The 16337-nt window shown below is 42.3% G+C and overlaps 1 protein-coding gene across 1 annotated transcript in view; it reads right to left on the bottom strand.

The window, feature by feature from the left end:
• Babam2 (BRISC and BRCA1 A complex member 2) overlaps positions 1 to 16337 on the bottom strand; it is a 362656-nt gene that overhangs the window by 19452 nt on the left and 326867 nt on the right. The window contains exon 11 of the mRNA XM_087907383.1: positions 8605 to 8758. Within this exon, the coding sequence (XP_087763509.1) occupies positions 8605 to 8758 (154 nt within the window). The remainder of the gene's footprint in view (positions 1 to 8604; positions 8759 to 16337) is intronic.

Raw genomic sequence — 16337 nt, forward strand, 5'->3', positions numbered from 1 at the left:
GAATCTTGTTCCCACAGAAGCAAGGCCTCTGCTTGTCATACGCAAAATGACCTGTGCGTATGAATGGTCCTAATTATTCTCTGAGCATCCTTTGATGCTTCCCTCTTCTTTCTTTCTCTTTCTCTCTCTTGAATCCCTGGCTTAATGAGAAGTGATAGAAACAAGAGTCTGGGCCCTCTTGCCTTGGCTGGACTCCACATCACACATGACAGCCCGGAGCAGCCCTGGTGGCACCTGTCAGAAACCAAGACACACATCTGAACAGTCAAGCCTAATTCCCAGGAAGCTGTTTTAACTTGACATCTGAAAATGCACTGCATCTAGAATTATTTTCCAGGGCGTGTGTTCGGGGCATATGTGTGCACATTCCACAGCTCAAGTGCTCTATAAATATCAGATGCAGGCTGTACAAACGGCATCACGTACACAGTGTCCTTACTTCTGTTTAGTAAGATTTCAATTTGTGTCTGACCTCTCGTAACTGGGATGGATGTTTTTCAATATGGATAAAAACCTACGACAAGCTATCTTAAACATACTTTTCACTTCAAATTCCCACAGATCTGCCAGAGGTCAGTGTTAGCAGGTAGGTACTTGTCTGATATTTTCAGAAGAGGGTTCCAAGGCCCAGAAAAATGGCATGCCCTTCCCAAGACTGCACGGGAAACGAAGAGTGGTACCTGGGTGAGAGCCAGGTCTCCCGGCTCACAGACATTTTCCTTTGCATTTCGTGTTCATATTTTCTTCCAGCAGTTCAAAGGGAATGCTGATCCTATTAATATTTATTAATTAATACATTCCTCTTCAGTGTGATGTTAAAAACCTCAAGCCAGAACCTCTCCACCTTTTCCTTTCTGTATAGTTTTCCAAGTAAGAAAATATTTGACTATAACTCACAAATAACCAGGCAACTTTACCTACCGATGGAAACACTTTGCCCATGGCAGGGGGTGGTATAATTAGAACTCATGCCTGAGTACTCAGTAATCCTCACAATGGAGTAACAAGTGACTTTCCCCAGCAAAGATGTGGCGATCTCCCAGTTCCTCCGCCCCCAGCTCTCCCCTGAGAAGCCCAACCTAGGCCAGCTTCTTTTGACTTGTGCAACTGAGGTCGAAACTTAAAAGCAGAGTGGACGGAGAGCTCAGAACCAGCGTCAGTGGAGCAGCAAGAAGGTCTGAGAAAAGATGGGCCAAAGGGTCCTGCTGAGGGGATTTGCTCTGCTTGGTTTTCCCAGGGAGAGGGGAGGCAAGGCGGGGCTGCAAATGCTGGTGCCTGGTACAGTCAGGGCTGTGCAGGCTCCCAGGACGCCAGAGGCCAGCTCTGGGATGAAGTTGTATAAGCACTGACTGATGGCCAGGCTTTTTAATGGAGCTTATCATATCATGGCAACAGATGTCAGGCGCTAATAAATAACACGCTCTCTCTGACCTACGCAATTTGGAGAGGATGCCTGTTGTCAGGCAGAACTGGATCCCTCCCATCCCTGTTGCTCCCTCTTCTGTCAGGAAAAACAAACCAAGTCCCTTGAAGATACTCTGCAAACTGACTCTTTGAAGAGCTCTTCATTCCATGTTGTTTAATCTTGCTTTTCTCTCCACAGTTTCTAAATTTCTAAACCCTGTAAGGGAAAGTTTGGAGGGATGCAGGAACTTAGTCTCAGAGAAACACAGACCAGCATGGATGGCAGGCCTCGGTGCCTACAGCCTTCCGAAGGTCTGTCAGCTCACTAGTGCGGGTCCTATACTGTCCTCTCAGGGCGCTTGCTCATACAGCCCAAGGCTTGGAAAATTCCCTGTGCTCATTCAAGGGGAGTTCAGTTGAGGTTGGGAGTTTTTAAAGGAAACTGGTCCTAAGAAATGGGGCCCAGTAAGAGACAAAGAAGAAAATCCATGAATCACTCGAGCAGCTGAGTGGCATGCTTGTTCCAGGGTCTGATCCCCATGGACCCAGGGGACAGAGCTTCCTTAGAGTCTAGCCTGGGCTGTTCTGCCTTCAGCCAATGATTCCTCTTATCCCCTCTTTCCCTTTGTCTCCTTTGTCCAGGGGACTTGGGATGTGATTGAGCAAAACCTGTCACATCTCCTACCTTCCTGATTGACTTTGCATCCCGAGATATCTGGTGGAGTTCCAAGAACACAGACATGAAGGGACGGGATAGGATGGAGTAAGTCATGGGCCTGAAGACAGTTATCTGGTCCCCACCAGGGTTTCCCCTAGACCTGAGTCAAGTGTATCTGAGAAGGACAAAGCTAGTGGATTCCCAAGCTGTCAGTTCACCAGGCGTGGTGATGGTGGGGACAGGGTGACTATAGCGCAAGCTCTATAGAAACAAGGCATTGGTAGGTACCCCAGAAGTTACCAATGGAGAGCCAAGAGGACTGGCTGACTCCTGGGGAAACAAACACACAAATGAGTTCACCCTGGAACCACTTGGATGCCATGCTCTGGCCTCCAAGGAGTCTCAGGCCACAGGCCTCCCCATCACCATGCTGTGAGGACCCAATTGGAACTAGGATTTCCACACTATAGTCGAGAGTCCCAGGGGCCCCAGGACAACTTCAGGGGCCATGGAGAGGGCTGGAGATGGGGGTGCAAATTCTGATGTCACATCCATCTCTATCTTTTGAATCAAGAGGAGGTGATCTATATTTAGATGTCTTAGTTAAAGGACTAATGCATGAGACTGGATCAGAGCATTTGGTAATAAGAACTTTGAAGGAAAAAAAGTCCCATCCAAACAACCCACAGTATATTCAAGAATATTAAAGCAGCAACAATGAAAAGTCATTGAATTAATCATCTCTAATATAGAATTGAAGAAAGATTTGCTAAAGACAAAGCTACTCTGCACAGACAACTGGCTATCAGACGGTAAGAGAATGCCCAGTGAAAAGGCAACCTATGGGAAGCTATGAACTGCTCTGTGAGGGTAAAAGTCTTCCTGACCTTGAGTCAAGAGGGGAAATGGAAAATGGTTTAGGGAGGCTCATGATGAGTTACTCCTGTGTGCTGTCTAAGGAGTTATTTTTGAACTATCTTTAGTGATTCCTTTTATGTTATGGATTTTATGTGTGACAAACCACTGAAGTAGGTGCTTTGGGGGTTCAGCTCTATTCTAAGATCTTACTCAGGCTTCTGCTAGGATCAACTTGATGGTGTGCACAATGGAATTCATGAACAATCATGCCATCTATATGTGAATCTCACTGACCAGACAGTACTATGAAAAGATTGCCTGCTCTGATCTTTTAGACAGGTATAAGTTACCTACACAATACTAAGGTATCTTATTTTGCTTTTGGTTTTTGTCTTTTAAAGTGGTATTTTTATACAGATTAAGCAACTAAAGGGTTAGATATAAAATCTCAGGAGCCAGGAGCCTAAGACTGTAGAGTCTCCGGTCAAGTCACTGGGGCTTGGAGCTTTTGGCTATGGTATGCCTCAGTGTTGATGCTATTACTTTTTAATACTAAACCCTCTTTTTTTCTGTAAGGAAGCGCACTGATAGTTGCCACCCAGCTCATGTTCACCATATGCCAGGCACCGACAGACATCAGTACATTACCTCAATCAGCAGGTAGAATTCTAAGATTCTATGCCCCCTGTAACATCTGAGATACTGAAAACAATTAGCTCCACTCGAGCAATTAGGTTTTCTTTTATGGTACAGATGAACTTATGAAAGGGTTATTAACTGACAAGTTGGGGACACAAGTTAGAGACTGGGAATATAAGGAGAAGTTGATGTACTGTGGTGGCAGGCTTAAAGATGGAGGGGCTATAAGGCAGGGAATGAAGCCAGCCAGCTTCTAGTTACGAAGAGTGATCTCCAGGTGACATCTACTAAGGACACAGGGACCTAAGTCCAATTAACCCAGGGAACAAAACTCTCCCAACATCCTGAATCAACTTAGAAAAGTATTAGCCTAAGTCTTAATTGCGGCTGTCTGGACCCATGCATGGTATGTGGGCCTCCTAGCCCATCAAAACTGCAGAGGAAAAACCTGTGGTGCTTTACGATTACCGTTTACTGTTAGACTGCAATGCAGAGAACCAGAAGCCCTATGGAACAAGCAGCGACCCTCTAAGCAAGTTATTAGACAAGGAGACAAAGACTCGGGAGGATTATGCATATTTCCAAAGTTGCACAATCAATGAATGGCAGACACAGGCTTAAACCAGCTGCCAGGACTTCAGGGTCTTGAAGTGCCTACTGAGATGCCAGTTCCCCACGGAAGGGGACTTAGGCCAGTGGTGAAGAGAGTGGGGACCTTGTCCATCCATCTGTCTGTGAATGTACAGTGAAGGAAAAGCTCAAGGAACTGAGTCCTTTCTGTACAAGAAACTAGCTATATATCCTTGGAAATTCTTTATCTACATGAAAGGACCTAAGAGCTTCTTCAGGGCTGCTGCAGTGGAGATCCTGTAAAAGAGAGAATACCCTGTCACTGGTTAAGTCTACAAGGAATGCAGAGGCACCGGAATGTCACGTGGGAGGGCTTTTCTTTTGTTAATGACTGCAAGTCTCAATGCTCTTGGCCTATACATTGGACATGACCTCTCTGATGGTTTGTCCTGAAAAGGATTTTAAAAATAAGTTTCTCCTGGGTATAGAGACTCACTCCTCTAATCCCAGCGAAGGGGGGGGGGGCAGTGGCCGGTGAATCTCTAAGTTTGAGGTCAGCCTGGTCTACATAAAGAGTTCCAGGACAGTTAAGGCTAGACAATGAGGCCCTATAAAAAAATTCCCCCTTTGGCAAGGAAATGATTCCCTACTACCTTATCTAAAGGCACCAGAAGGAAGTGGACTGCAGTTTTCCTTTGGGTAGAAAAAAAATATAAAGCCAGTTGACTGTTAAAAGTCAATTAATTGTGGAATTCACATGCAAAACCAGAACATATAGATATCATAGCACAGAGGCTAACTGAGGGTATAAAGAGATTTACCTTGTCTTAGGTTTAGGCTTTTATGTTAGGTATGAAGCACTGTAATATTAATTGATAATAGGTATTATTAATTCATGTGTCAAGGTAAAGGTTATATTTACTGCATATTTATCTAAAATATATGAAGAAATAGAGTTAAGAAACCACTAAAAGGTATAAGTGAGAGAAAGAGAAAAGAAAAGATACTTCAATATACCAAAAGAACCTAAGAGGAAAAAAACAAAGGAACTAAGAACAGAGGAAATAAAAATTAAAAAAAAAAATAGCAAGATGTAGGACTTAAACTTAATGAGCTCACTTGTTATATTAAGTATACACAAACCAAATAATCTATTAAAGAACACAGGCCATCAGGCTAGATTTTAAAAAAAATCAAAATTTATAGAAAGTTTCAGAATATAGATAGAGATGAAATAAAACAAAAAAGGGATGAAGAAAGACAGTATAAAAATATGTAGAAAAAATCTGGTACAACTATTTCAACATTGAAGAAGACTTCGATTTCAAAAGTCTTGCCAGATATAGACATTCCACAATGGCAGGAGGACTAATATATTAAGAAGACATAAGTAAAATAGTGCACCATAGACCACTGTTTTCCTCCCTAGGAGCTGTGGTTTGCCACTGTTTTCTGGAAGAGCATAGAGCACTGTACTCACAGTTCAAAATCAAATATGGATTCTACTGAATGCATATTGCTTTCAGACAACTACACAGTTCAAAAATTATAAGCTGAGTCATTGTAAGATGGAGACAGTCTTTATGTAAAAATCTGTCCACAGTATTGTAAATTATACTACAATAAAAAAGATAATTACGGCAAGCTTTTGCCTTTAAAGATCTCACCATTTGGTTAAGAAAACAGACATATATAAAGATCTGAAAACTAAAACAGCACAAAAGAGATTCTGGGAAAACATGTGAGCAGAGCACAGAACTGGGAAGAAGGCGGCAAAGGGCTGCCTGGGGTGTATGAGGAGCACACATGGGAAAGGCAGGAGGATGGGGGATGGAGCTGGGAGCACAGGCACTAGGACGGAGCAGATCAGTGTCTCACTGATCGCCCCTTCCTTGCGGAGTCCGCTTAGTAGCATGGAGTACAACCTGTCTTAAAAGACAAAGTTCAGAAAGAGTATGCAGTCTACCCAAGGATACAGGGCTTATAGGATTAAACTCTGTGGTCGGAACTGGGGCATGCATAACACAGAGCCTACTCACTTTGGGGTATTGGACTTGTTAAGGGCAGAATTGGCTGGACTGACTTCAGCAAGAAGCACTGTGATAGGAAAAGCCCTGGCTTTCAGTGCCAGGAAGTATCTGTCCTTTCTTAATGCACATGCTCAGAACTGTGCTCTTAACAGGCAGGATAAACAGCTGATTCCACTCAAAGGGCTTTGGGGCGTTCTAAACATGAGAGTGTTTATGTCGTGGGCAGAGCTCCCCAAGTGAATTATAGTCTTTTACGTACTGTGTACAGTATCTTCACAGGATACAGACACGGGGCATGCAAGGAATGTTTCAGCTGACCTTTCTTTTTGTTTGACATTTCCCTCCATGCCTTCCACCAGTTTCCAGACAGGACTACAAGACAACTCCTGCTTATGTTTACCCAACACCTGGCCTCTGACACAGTCTCTGCGATTGTTCAGTTAAAGAATGGGGCCTTTAAATGATTTCTTCTAGCTAGCATGAGCTAGCTGTCTCTCTTATTGCATCTAAAATGGATTCATCTCACTGAAGGAGAAGGCAGATTCCTTTAACACGACTTCAGATGTTTTTTTTAGACTGGTGCTAACATAAAGCAAATGTGTCTTGAAAGTCTGAACCAATCTGTTAAGACAAGCAGGCTTCACTTAGGATATTCCTACAGTGAAATCACAGGCTCGTGGTTTGCAGCTCCTTAAAGACTCAATTCATACATCCTAAAATGCCTGCTTAAGAAGTACACACACGCACACCGAGACAGCTCTGCCATGGAAACCACAAAGACATGTCTGCTTCAGACTCTGGAGCTCATACCACAAATAATGGCCCATCTTCTAAGGGCAGATTCTATGTATACACAGGGAAAGCTCAGACAACTAAACAACGCAAGACTTCAAACAGAAACTCTGCTTTATATTTGCTTTGTTCCACTGCATTTCAACATAGGTCTTAATAGTTGTTACTAGTTACATTTGCATATGTTTGTTTACCCCTTAAATAGAATTTCAGACCAGTGTTCTGGATATAATGGGAAAATACAGGGAGAAAGGCACACAAGTTTCAGATTACAACTCTGGGCTCACACAGGAATTTTGGGTGTCTGGAGTGCTGGAAAAGGGCACTCTATTGTAGAACTCTGAGCCGACCATACATGAAGGTTCTGTATATAGAGAAGATGGGAGATGATGGAAGGTTTCCCTGGAAGGAAATATGTATCAGGAAACAAGGAGTCTAATCTGAATAGAGCAAGTTTCTAGGTATGGAAGGCCAGCCTTTGTTAGCAGGTACTCCGAAGCTGTCAGACATTTGCTATGATTCATCTCTTTGTTGGGCTGCATGAGGCCATGGATATTTTCCAGTTTGTTTATTGTGCCATCCTCAATGCTCATACAGTGCCTGGATCATGGCAGACAATAAATACTGGATGAGCAAGTGAGGAAGACGCTTACTAGACGGTTTTCATTTCTATGATTCTTTGGCTTTGCACATCCTTCAGTCGGGATCACAGGTGTGTGCATATGGCTGTCCAGAGTGATAAAGGAATAACCACATGTCACACCATGATTTATTTTTGGAAACTGCCATTTCAATTCACTGTTGCTCCAGTATAGGAGGCAATAATCTACAGACTGTTGTTCTAGACAATGAAGTCTTATCTACCAAAAGCAGTCAGCCTGTTTCTGTACCAACTTGATCATTACGACTGAAGTGACAGTCATCCACATTCAACTGAGAAGGCCTGCTGACTTCAAGCTCCACTGAGTCATTGTTTTCATGGCACCTCCATCAAAGCCACTACTTCCATAACAGTGTTAGCAGATAGATCTAAGGAGGATGCAACCAAGACACACCCATGCAACACACATGAGAACCGCAACGTAATTCAAGAGATGCAGCCTCCCATGAAAAAGTATCTACTGAATCCACATACCGTCTACTCAATAGGAAGTCTGTTTATCAACATTTGAAATCTTCCATTTTAAATATATGTAAGTAGCTGCCAGCATTTTTATTATTGAGATTATTTATCTACAATTCAACCTGCTACTTAGTAGTTCTCTAATCTGAATAGAAGGGTAGAGTTCTTATATATCCTACAATCCCTTTACCAAAAATGCCGCTCATGGCCAGTCCTAGAGTTCAACAGAAAGAGGACGAGGGGACATTAGATCCATGTCAGCTTCCCTGTGAGAGATGACAGAAGGGACCGCTGTTTAAGTCTAAACTGGAGATAACTCTGACTTCTGGTATTCTGTTGTGACTACCAACTCTGCCTCATGGCATGAAGGCAGCAATAGATAAATAAAGAAGTGGGGGTTACTGTGTTTTCATAACACTTGAAAAAACAAGCCCAGGGCAGGATTTAGCCTACGGAGCAGTGGCTAGTTGACCCCTGGACTGGATACACACACAGTTCTTCTCCAAGGAAATAACAATGGACCCACTTACTTTGCTCTCTTGGCCATTTCATTTCCATCCCATCTGGGGCTGTAGGGGTAATTTTTTTGTGCTTGGGAGTAAAGTTGTCCACTGTTGGTAAAATGATAGACGGACTGAAACGTGAGAGTCGGCTGATCGCGAGGAAAAAACAGGGGCAGATCAACTGGAAATGCAAAAAAGGGAAAGAAAGAGTTAGTTAAAAGTTAAAACACCTTTTTGGCTAAGTCAGAATGTTGGGTACATGAAAGTTGGAACAACAATATTGCTTGAGATCAAAGCTGTGGAGAGAGGGACCAAGGAATCTAGGACATCGCTCCTGTCTCCAGGAGTGTAAAACCTAGTTGGAGGTGGATCATGTATGAAGTCCAGTGTCATCACCCTGAAACATGCTGTGAAAGCACTGAAAGCCCACCACAGAATGCACGTGGAAGAGTCAACTAGGATGGCGTACATCCCACAGTCTGATGTCCTAGGTTCTGGCCTTGCCCATCAGCCACTGTAGAGCCAGCCCATAGCTGCGCTAAGTTTCAATTATGCCATAGTTCTTCAAGGGTGGGACAGTGCCTTCCTCATCTGTAATTTGTTGGAGGGGACAGGATGGAAGGTGGTTTTCAAGAACAAACTTGGAAAAGGGACAAAGAAGGCATTTAGTAATCTGTACTTTATAGGATTCGCCAACTAGACAACCAGAAAAATAAAATTATCATTCTGCTTCCAATCAAGCAGTGAATCTCCATACTCAGCACTTTCCATTTTTCCCACATGTTACCACATATATTTATATCTCCTAAATCAGAGGGAGCTCCTTAATGGGCCATAACAGGGGCCAATCTGCACGCAGACTGTGCCTGCTGGAGCGGCAGGGCTCAGTCTACACCTCCCTGCTAATGAGTAGTATACGTTATAGCATTTTTTTTAGGGGGGGGTAAGTCAATTTTTAAAAATAAAATCACTTTTTAGTTTTACTGGAGGCAAATCATCCCCAGAAACAAACTGCTGCAACATTCTTTGAGGTAGACAATGTTTATGCAAATGCTACTATTCCTAGGACAGAGAAGAGGCACACTGACAAATGCCATAACAGTATGTATAGAATTTTCTAGCTTTGCTGAGTAAGTTTTAGATACTCCGATATGTAAAACTTCATGAAGGGGATGTTAATGTTAACAAATGAATAAACCAGAAAGTGCATGGAGTTTACTGACTTTCTCAGAGACAAGCAGCAGCCGAAGACAAGCCTAGAGCCACGGCCCCTACTGTGTGACACTGCTTCCCCTGCTCTGAAGAAGACTCATGTAAGCTGCTTATAACTGCATTGCAATTACAATTTAGTAAACCCAAGCCTGCACTGTAAAAAATAAACAAGGATGACAACTTTAGCTGTACAAAATACATATATTAAAGGAACATGTTCTGGACGGTATGGAATTTATCACTCCCTCGGCGTTGGCAATGCTGAACCTGGACGAGTGCTTTCCCCATATGTGACTTCTTGAAGGAAAAGTTAGGTAAGGCTAAAAAAAGCAAAAGAAAAAACAAAAACCCCAACAACAACAATAGCAGCAGCAGCAGCAACAACAACAACATCAACAAAACCCTTGCCATGGGTAGGCTCTCTCAGACTTCTGAGTGCTCTGGGCTCTGAGGCTGCCTGACTCAGGACACAGGGAGTTTCTACTGGTGACTCACATCACCACCAAAGAAAAGGGGCAAGACTGAGAATGTCCACTTTTTAGTCACATTTCTCTGTGTCACAATAAGACAGCCTCCATACAAGTCTATTTTTGCCAAAGCAGAGTTTATAACACATGAACAATGAAAGTAGGAAAAGAGCAACCAGAATACAAATAACTCAGTTCAGAAAATTCCTTTGGCTTCTTTCATATAACAAAGCTTGGTCTGTAACATCTCCAGCTACTTTGAACAAATGCTGCTTTCTAACCTTTTTATATCCTCTGATACTCATTTAATTTCCTCTAAGTTTTTAGAAACAAATGCCTGATCATGTATACATTCCTTTGATTTCAGTTGCAGTTGTTGTATTACATTCGAGTTTTCAGATAGAAAACAACATTCATATTAAGCTCCAAAGCAACCATTAAAAATAGAAAAGTATTTAATATGCTAGCCTACCTATAAAAAAATAATTTCAAGTAGTAGAACTCAATGCAAGCATTTAAAACCAGCCATCTCTCAGTATCAACAGCAGTATAGATACTACTACAGGCTATGTGATGTTCAAGCTACTAGCGTTTGGGGGCTTTAGAATACATTTTTCTAAAAACAAAGAATTGTGTGTGTGTAGCTATATAAGTGTGTCTGTGCTTCAGGTGTCATCCTTAGGAACACCATCCACCTCTTTTGAGAAAGGGTATCCCAAGTGGCCTGGAACTCAGCAAGTAGACTAGCTGGCTGGTAGGCCCCGAGCATCCTTGGGGCTCTGCTTCCCCAGTGCTGGGATCATAAGCACATGCCATCATGCTCAGCTTTCCTAGGGCTCAAACTCATGTCTTCTTGCAAGCACTTTACAGACTGAGCCATTCTCCCAGTTTCCCACAAAGAGAAAAGTTTCCAGGACCAGGCATAGCACTTTGGCTAGTGCCAAACTCCTGGGCTGATGCCATCCTTTGGCCCCAGACTCCAAAGTATTCAGGACTCCAGGCAAGCATTACTGCGTCTGGCTGGAATGCCTTCTATTTTTCCATTATTTTGTTTTGTAGTAGAAAAGAATCACTGGAATTAGTATTTTGATATGTTGAGAAGTACTTGTTCACCTAGTTTTGAACCATCTTCTTTAACTCAGATGCCCATTAGCAGCAGAAACAACAAACCTGTGAATATCTGCTCACTCATGCAAGTGAGATACCTGATTTTTGTTTTCATTTAAATATCAGCAAGCTACATGCTGGTGTACACTACGAGCCCTTGAAGCATGTATTACATGTTTCTTTCTCTATGGAGATTTGTCTAACAGTGCCGTTGTAGCCAATGTTCGAATCTGAAAAGTTTCTGTGTGCATACAGCAACTGGATTATAGATGAACAGGAACTCTCAAAGGATTTCAGAGATAAAATAGTCTATTTTATTTAACTCACATATGAGAACATAAACATTTAAAGCTATAGATACCTTGCTCAAGTAAGTTATATCCTGTTTAAAATAGTCAGTAGTTAAAGGGGTGGCTTCTTTAAAAACTACTTCATGTATAAGATGATGTAATAACTGAAGTATTTCAGAAACACTGCATTTTTCTTATAAGATCTGAATGGCTCAAATTAGTCAGAAGTTAGCAAAAACAAAAATGTGTTTTCCTTATCTCCAAATGTTTCTGTCACTTAACTTTTACTTAAAGGTTAACTGATGAAAAAGAATTAATTTAGGTCTTCAAACAGCTAACTTGTTCTGAAGGAACTTCACAAATTTAAGCAATGTGATATCATAGTTGCGCTATTATGAACACTTTAACCACTTGCTGTCTTGGCAATGACTGGCACACGCCTGAGCCCTGAGCGCATCATCCACTACCTACTGTCAGCCCTACTCTGACAGCGGCTCCCTCCTTCCTTCTTCCTGTGCGCTTTCATCAGCTCTCAGTCGACCTGAATAGCTCTTATGGTTCTTTCTTTAGGAGCTTGTTCAGATAAATCATACAGAACACTTCTATTCTGCACAAGCTGGATCCTTCTCGGGTGTAGTTCACAGGGCTTTGGCCACCTGAGAGAAGATAGGAACGATGAAGCCACACTCTAGATAGCTGCTACATGATGGTTCCTAGTGGCCACTGCCACGGAGTTAGCGGTAGTTCAGGGAGCAACCTGTCGGCAGCATCAAAGGAATCTGAATGCAGACAAAGCACGCTGCCTCTCTCTACACCACTGTAAGGTGCAGTGTGTAGTTGCGCTTGCCTGTCCCCCAAAGCTCATCATTTCACTGTAAGAGACTCCAGGAAAGGGGTATCTCAGATACAAAGCTCAATAGGAAGCTCTCATTTCTTCAAAGCTACCAACCATGGAAAAATGGCCCTAGAACAGCCAAAAGAAACTCCATCCCATGCACTGGATACACAGGGCAGCCTGACTGATTCTCAATATTTTAGGCATAGTTCTAACAACTTTGGTTCTAGGAATTGTCATCCTCAGAAATAAAAGAAAACATCATAATCACAGCAAGATAATGATAAAGTGCTTTAGTAGCAGGTATTGATGATGATTAGCAGTCTGGCTTGGGGAAAGGACAGTATAATAAATAATAAATGAAAACAGCAGGGGAAAATCCTAGTCTGAAGCCACTTAGTGTAGGAGCACAGAATGCAGGGACATTTAAGTCACCTTCAGGCTAGTACAGTAGCAACACCCCTCACCCTGAATCTTGATGAAGATGTAACCACCCTTGGTTGCTACCTCACAGACTTTATCTTTTCCTCCCACGAGCAGAGCTCCCTTCTCTTATCCAGTTTGCAAGTGCTTGATTCTCTTAGACTCCTAGAAGTCAAGGCATGTGACTGCTGTTGGTGGCACTGGGGATTAGAACCCGGGCCTCACACAAGTTAGACAAGCACTCTACAAGTGAGCTGTACTCACTCCCCCCAAGCATGGAAATCTGACTCACTGTTGCCAGTGGGATCTGACCGGAAATTGGCAAGGGCTTTTCTGAGAAATATTTTCCTCTCTGGTTAGAGACATGTGGAGGCAGAAGCCCCCATTTCATTCTAGTCTTTGATCCTACCACGTGAAGTTCTGAGTCTTGGAGCTGTGACCCCCAGCTAGAGTCTGTGAGGAGGTCAGCTTGGTATCGTTGAACCACTGACTTGATCACCTCTGAGGTTTCTTGTTTTTTGAGGCAATTACAAGTCTTCACTATTTTGACCTCACTTGATCGGGTTTTCTCATATTTAGAGTCACAGGTATCCAAGGAAACAATATTTCTTATAGTTTCTCAGTTTAAGAAGGGAAGAAAATGGAATAATCTACTTCAGAAACATCTCCAATGAGTATGGTTAAAAACACTCAAGAGACATAAATAGGAAAGTTTTAGCTGTCTGGAAAATTTGGTTTTGTGGGACAGTTCAATCCTTGAAAATGCCAAACAAATGAGGGGTTAACCATAATTGCTTCCCCGGAGTCACATCATCAAATATTTTCACCATTATCCACAAGCCATTACTTCATTTCTTCAGATCCTACAAGCTGTATATTCCTCTGCCTGCCCCCATGTTCTCGGGTTAGTAGGAAGACCCTCCCAGCCCCAGTTACTGGTGGTTAGGGTTAGCCTCCCAGTGCTGGTTTCTCAGTTACTTGAGTGGCTTTATGAGATAGTTTTAACCCTGTGTTAACCCTCCAATAACGACAGTCCCACTGTGCAGCCCTGGCTAGCCTAGAACTGGCCATGTAGCCCAGGCTGACCTTGAACTTGCAGCGGTCCTCTTGCCGCTATGTCCCACGGGCTAGGAATACAAGAGTATGCCATCACACCCGGTCTGAAGTTGACTCTTGACAGCAGTTTGCACACATCTCATTCTTAGGGTCTTCTCCAGCCAATGTGGCAAGACTGCCATGTAGTTACCATCTACCTCCATCATATTAACAAATACGAAACCTTTAAGACACATGCAGTCCAACCACTGGAGAGCTAAACATGATCTAACCACAAACAAAAGTAAAGTTTTCCAATTCAGAAGTAGCCCTCTTTAAGGTGTCTTAACATTAAGACATTAACAGTTAAGGTGTCTTAACAGGTCATACCCTGTTAAGTAACAAGGAAAAATTATTAGCTAGATTTTGTTAAACCATTTGTACTTTTACTGGTTTTAAGTGTCGTGTGTGTGTGTGTGTGTGTATGTGTGTGTGTGTGTGTGTGTGTGTCTGTGTGTGTTTTGATGGTGTAAACAGGCTACTTTTTGGGTTGAATATCACCAAACTGAAGCACAAAGCTTGCTGAGATTTGCTACAAATCCTGTTCTGAAAGGAGACAGAATTATACTCCCTTGCTATCAGACAAAAATGGCCCACAATTTATTAGTGATGTCACAGCAAAATATTTCACTTCTCATTTGCAAAATAAAAGTAATAAACTTTTTAAACATTTTCACATCTCAATAAATAAACTGAGATGAATTTAGTCTTGTTATCATGGAACACTCTAAAAAGAAATTAAACAAGATGCCTCAAGAGTTAAGGAAGACCTTAGTTACTATTTCCCAATAGTAAGTCTGCTACCTAGAGGTCTGTACTCCCAAAACTGATGTAAAGAGCAATGTGGCATATTGAGGTTTCCAGGACCACTATGTGTGGCCCAATATCCACCCATTACTACAGACTCTCTCCTTTATTTATCACTGTATTTTCTAGCCAACACTTTCCTAAAGCCAACTCAGTCCCAGAATCAATTATTTCATCCTGTACATGTGTTTGCTTTCAAAGAGTAAGGTGGGGCTAACACCCATCATTGGGCAGATATGGAGGAAACAGGGGCTCTACTGCTGTCTACCCAAATAGCCACAAAGAGCTAAGGTCCTCTCACCTGCCCACTTAAGCAAACTTAGAGTGCATCTATCAGTACTGAACTTTTCTTCCCATGAGAACAGAAATTTTCAACTCTAAGTCAACAATGACACCACTATGGAACTTAACACTGTAGACATTTTTAAGCCCCTCAGGCAGAAATTACTACAGCTATCTGAAGGATCTTTTAGGACGGGGCTGAGGATTAGTTATTTTATGTTCTTAGCACTTATCACAGGTGTGTGACAGATGAGAGGTACTCAATACTTGCTCGTTGAATGAAAGGAACTACTGGGTTCACATAAAGTCAGACAACACCCAGGGGTCGTCCAAGGCATGGGACACTTGAATAGAAAGCCTCTGCTACAACTAAAGAGAACACGCACATACACCACAGCTCAGCAATTCCACTCAAGAAACTGCCACGCAAGCATCAGAATCTAATAGGTGTCTCCTTGTTACAGCATCATTGATGATGATGGTACTACCTTAAATGGAGACCAACAGGAGACTGGATAATATACAATGGTGTGATCTTCCCACGGGGTACTGCACAGTTTAAAAGGGGTGAACTAGGGCTTCAGATGCAAGCATGTACAATGTTCAAAGACAACATTCAGTAAACAAAGCAAGCTAAAAACGAATACATTAATACATAGAAAATTCAAAACATGCACACATGGTTACATACTGCTTGTGTCTATGTAGTAAAGCACACGAATATGAACAAAACAGACAAGCACTAGGGTAAGGGCAGTGGTTACTGTGGGGAGCTACGGAGACACGAGAGAGGGGGGATGATGGGTGACAATCACTGTGCTATTTCTTTTAAAAATTCAGACGCAATTACAGCAATATATCAACATTTGACAAAGACAGTACATGGGTAAATGTTCTATACTCTTCGTATAATTGTATATGCTTTAGATAATAATTTTTAAAAGCTTTAAGGAGCAAGAAATTCACTTTTTTTCTTGGTGCTGGGGATTGAGCCCAGGACCTTATTCATGGTAAGCATATACTCTGCCACTGGTTTGTACTATGGGCTAGGATACAACATTCACAGAGGCAGAAATCAGTATACTTCCATTTATGTGAAGTTCAAAATCTGTTAAAAAAAAGATATACTGCATATTGTGTTTATATGAGCATTACAGTGTTTATGGAAACGAAGTTGATATGGTAACTACAGGAACAGTTAATACAAAGTTCAGGTTAGCAGCTGTTGCCGGGAGAGGCAAC

Source organism: Myodes glareolus, chromosome 6 (assembly GCF_982192425.1).
Source record: "Myodes glareolus chromosome 6, mMyoGla1.1, whole genome shotgun sequence".
In the NCBI taxonomy this organism is placed as follows: domain Eukaryota; kingdom Metazoa; phylum Chordata; class Mammalia; order Rodentia; family Cricetidae; genus Myodes; species Myodes glareolus.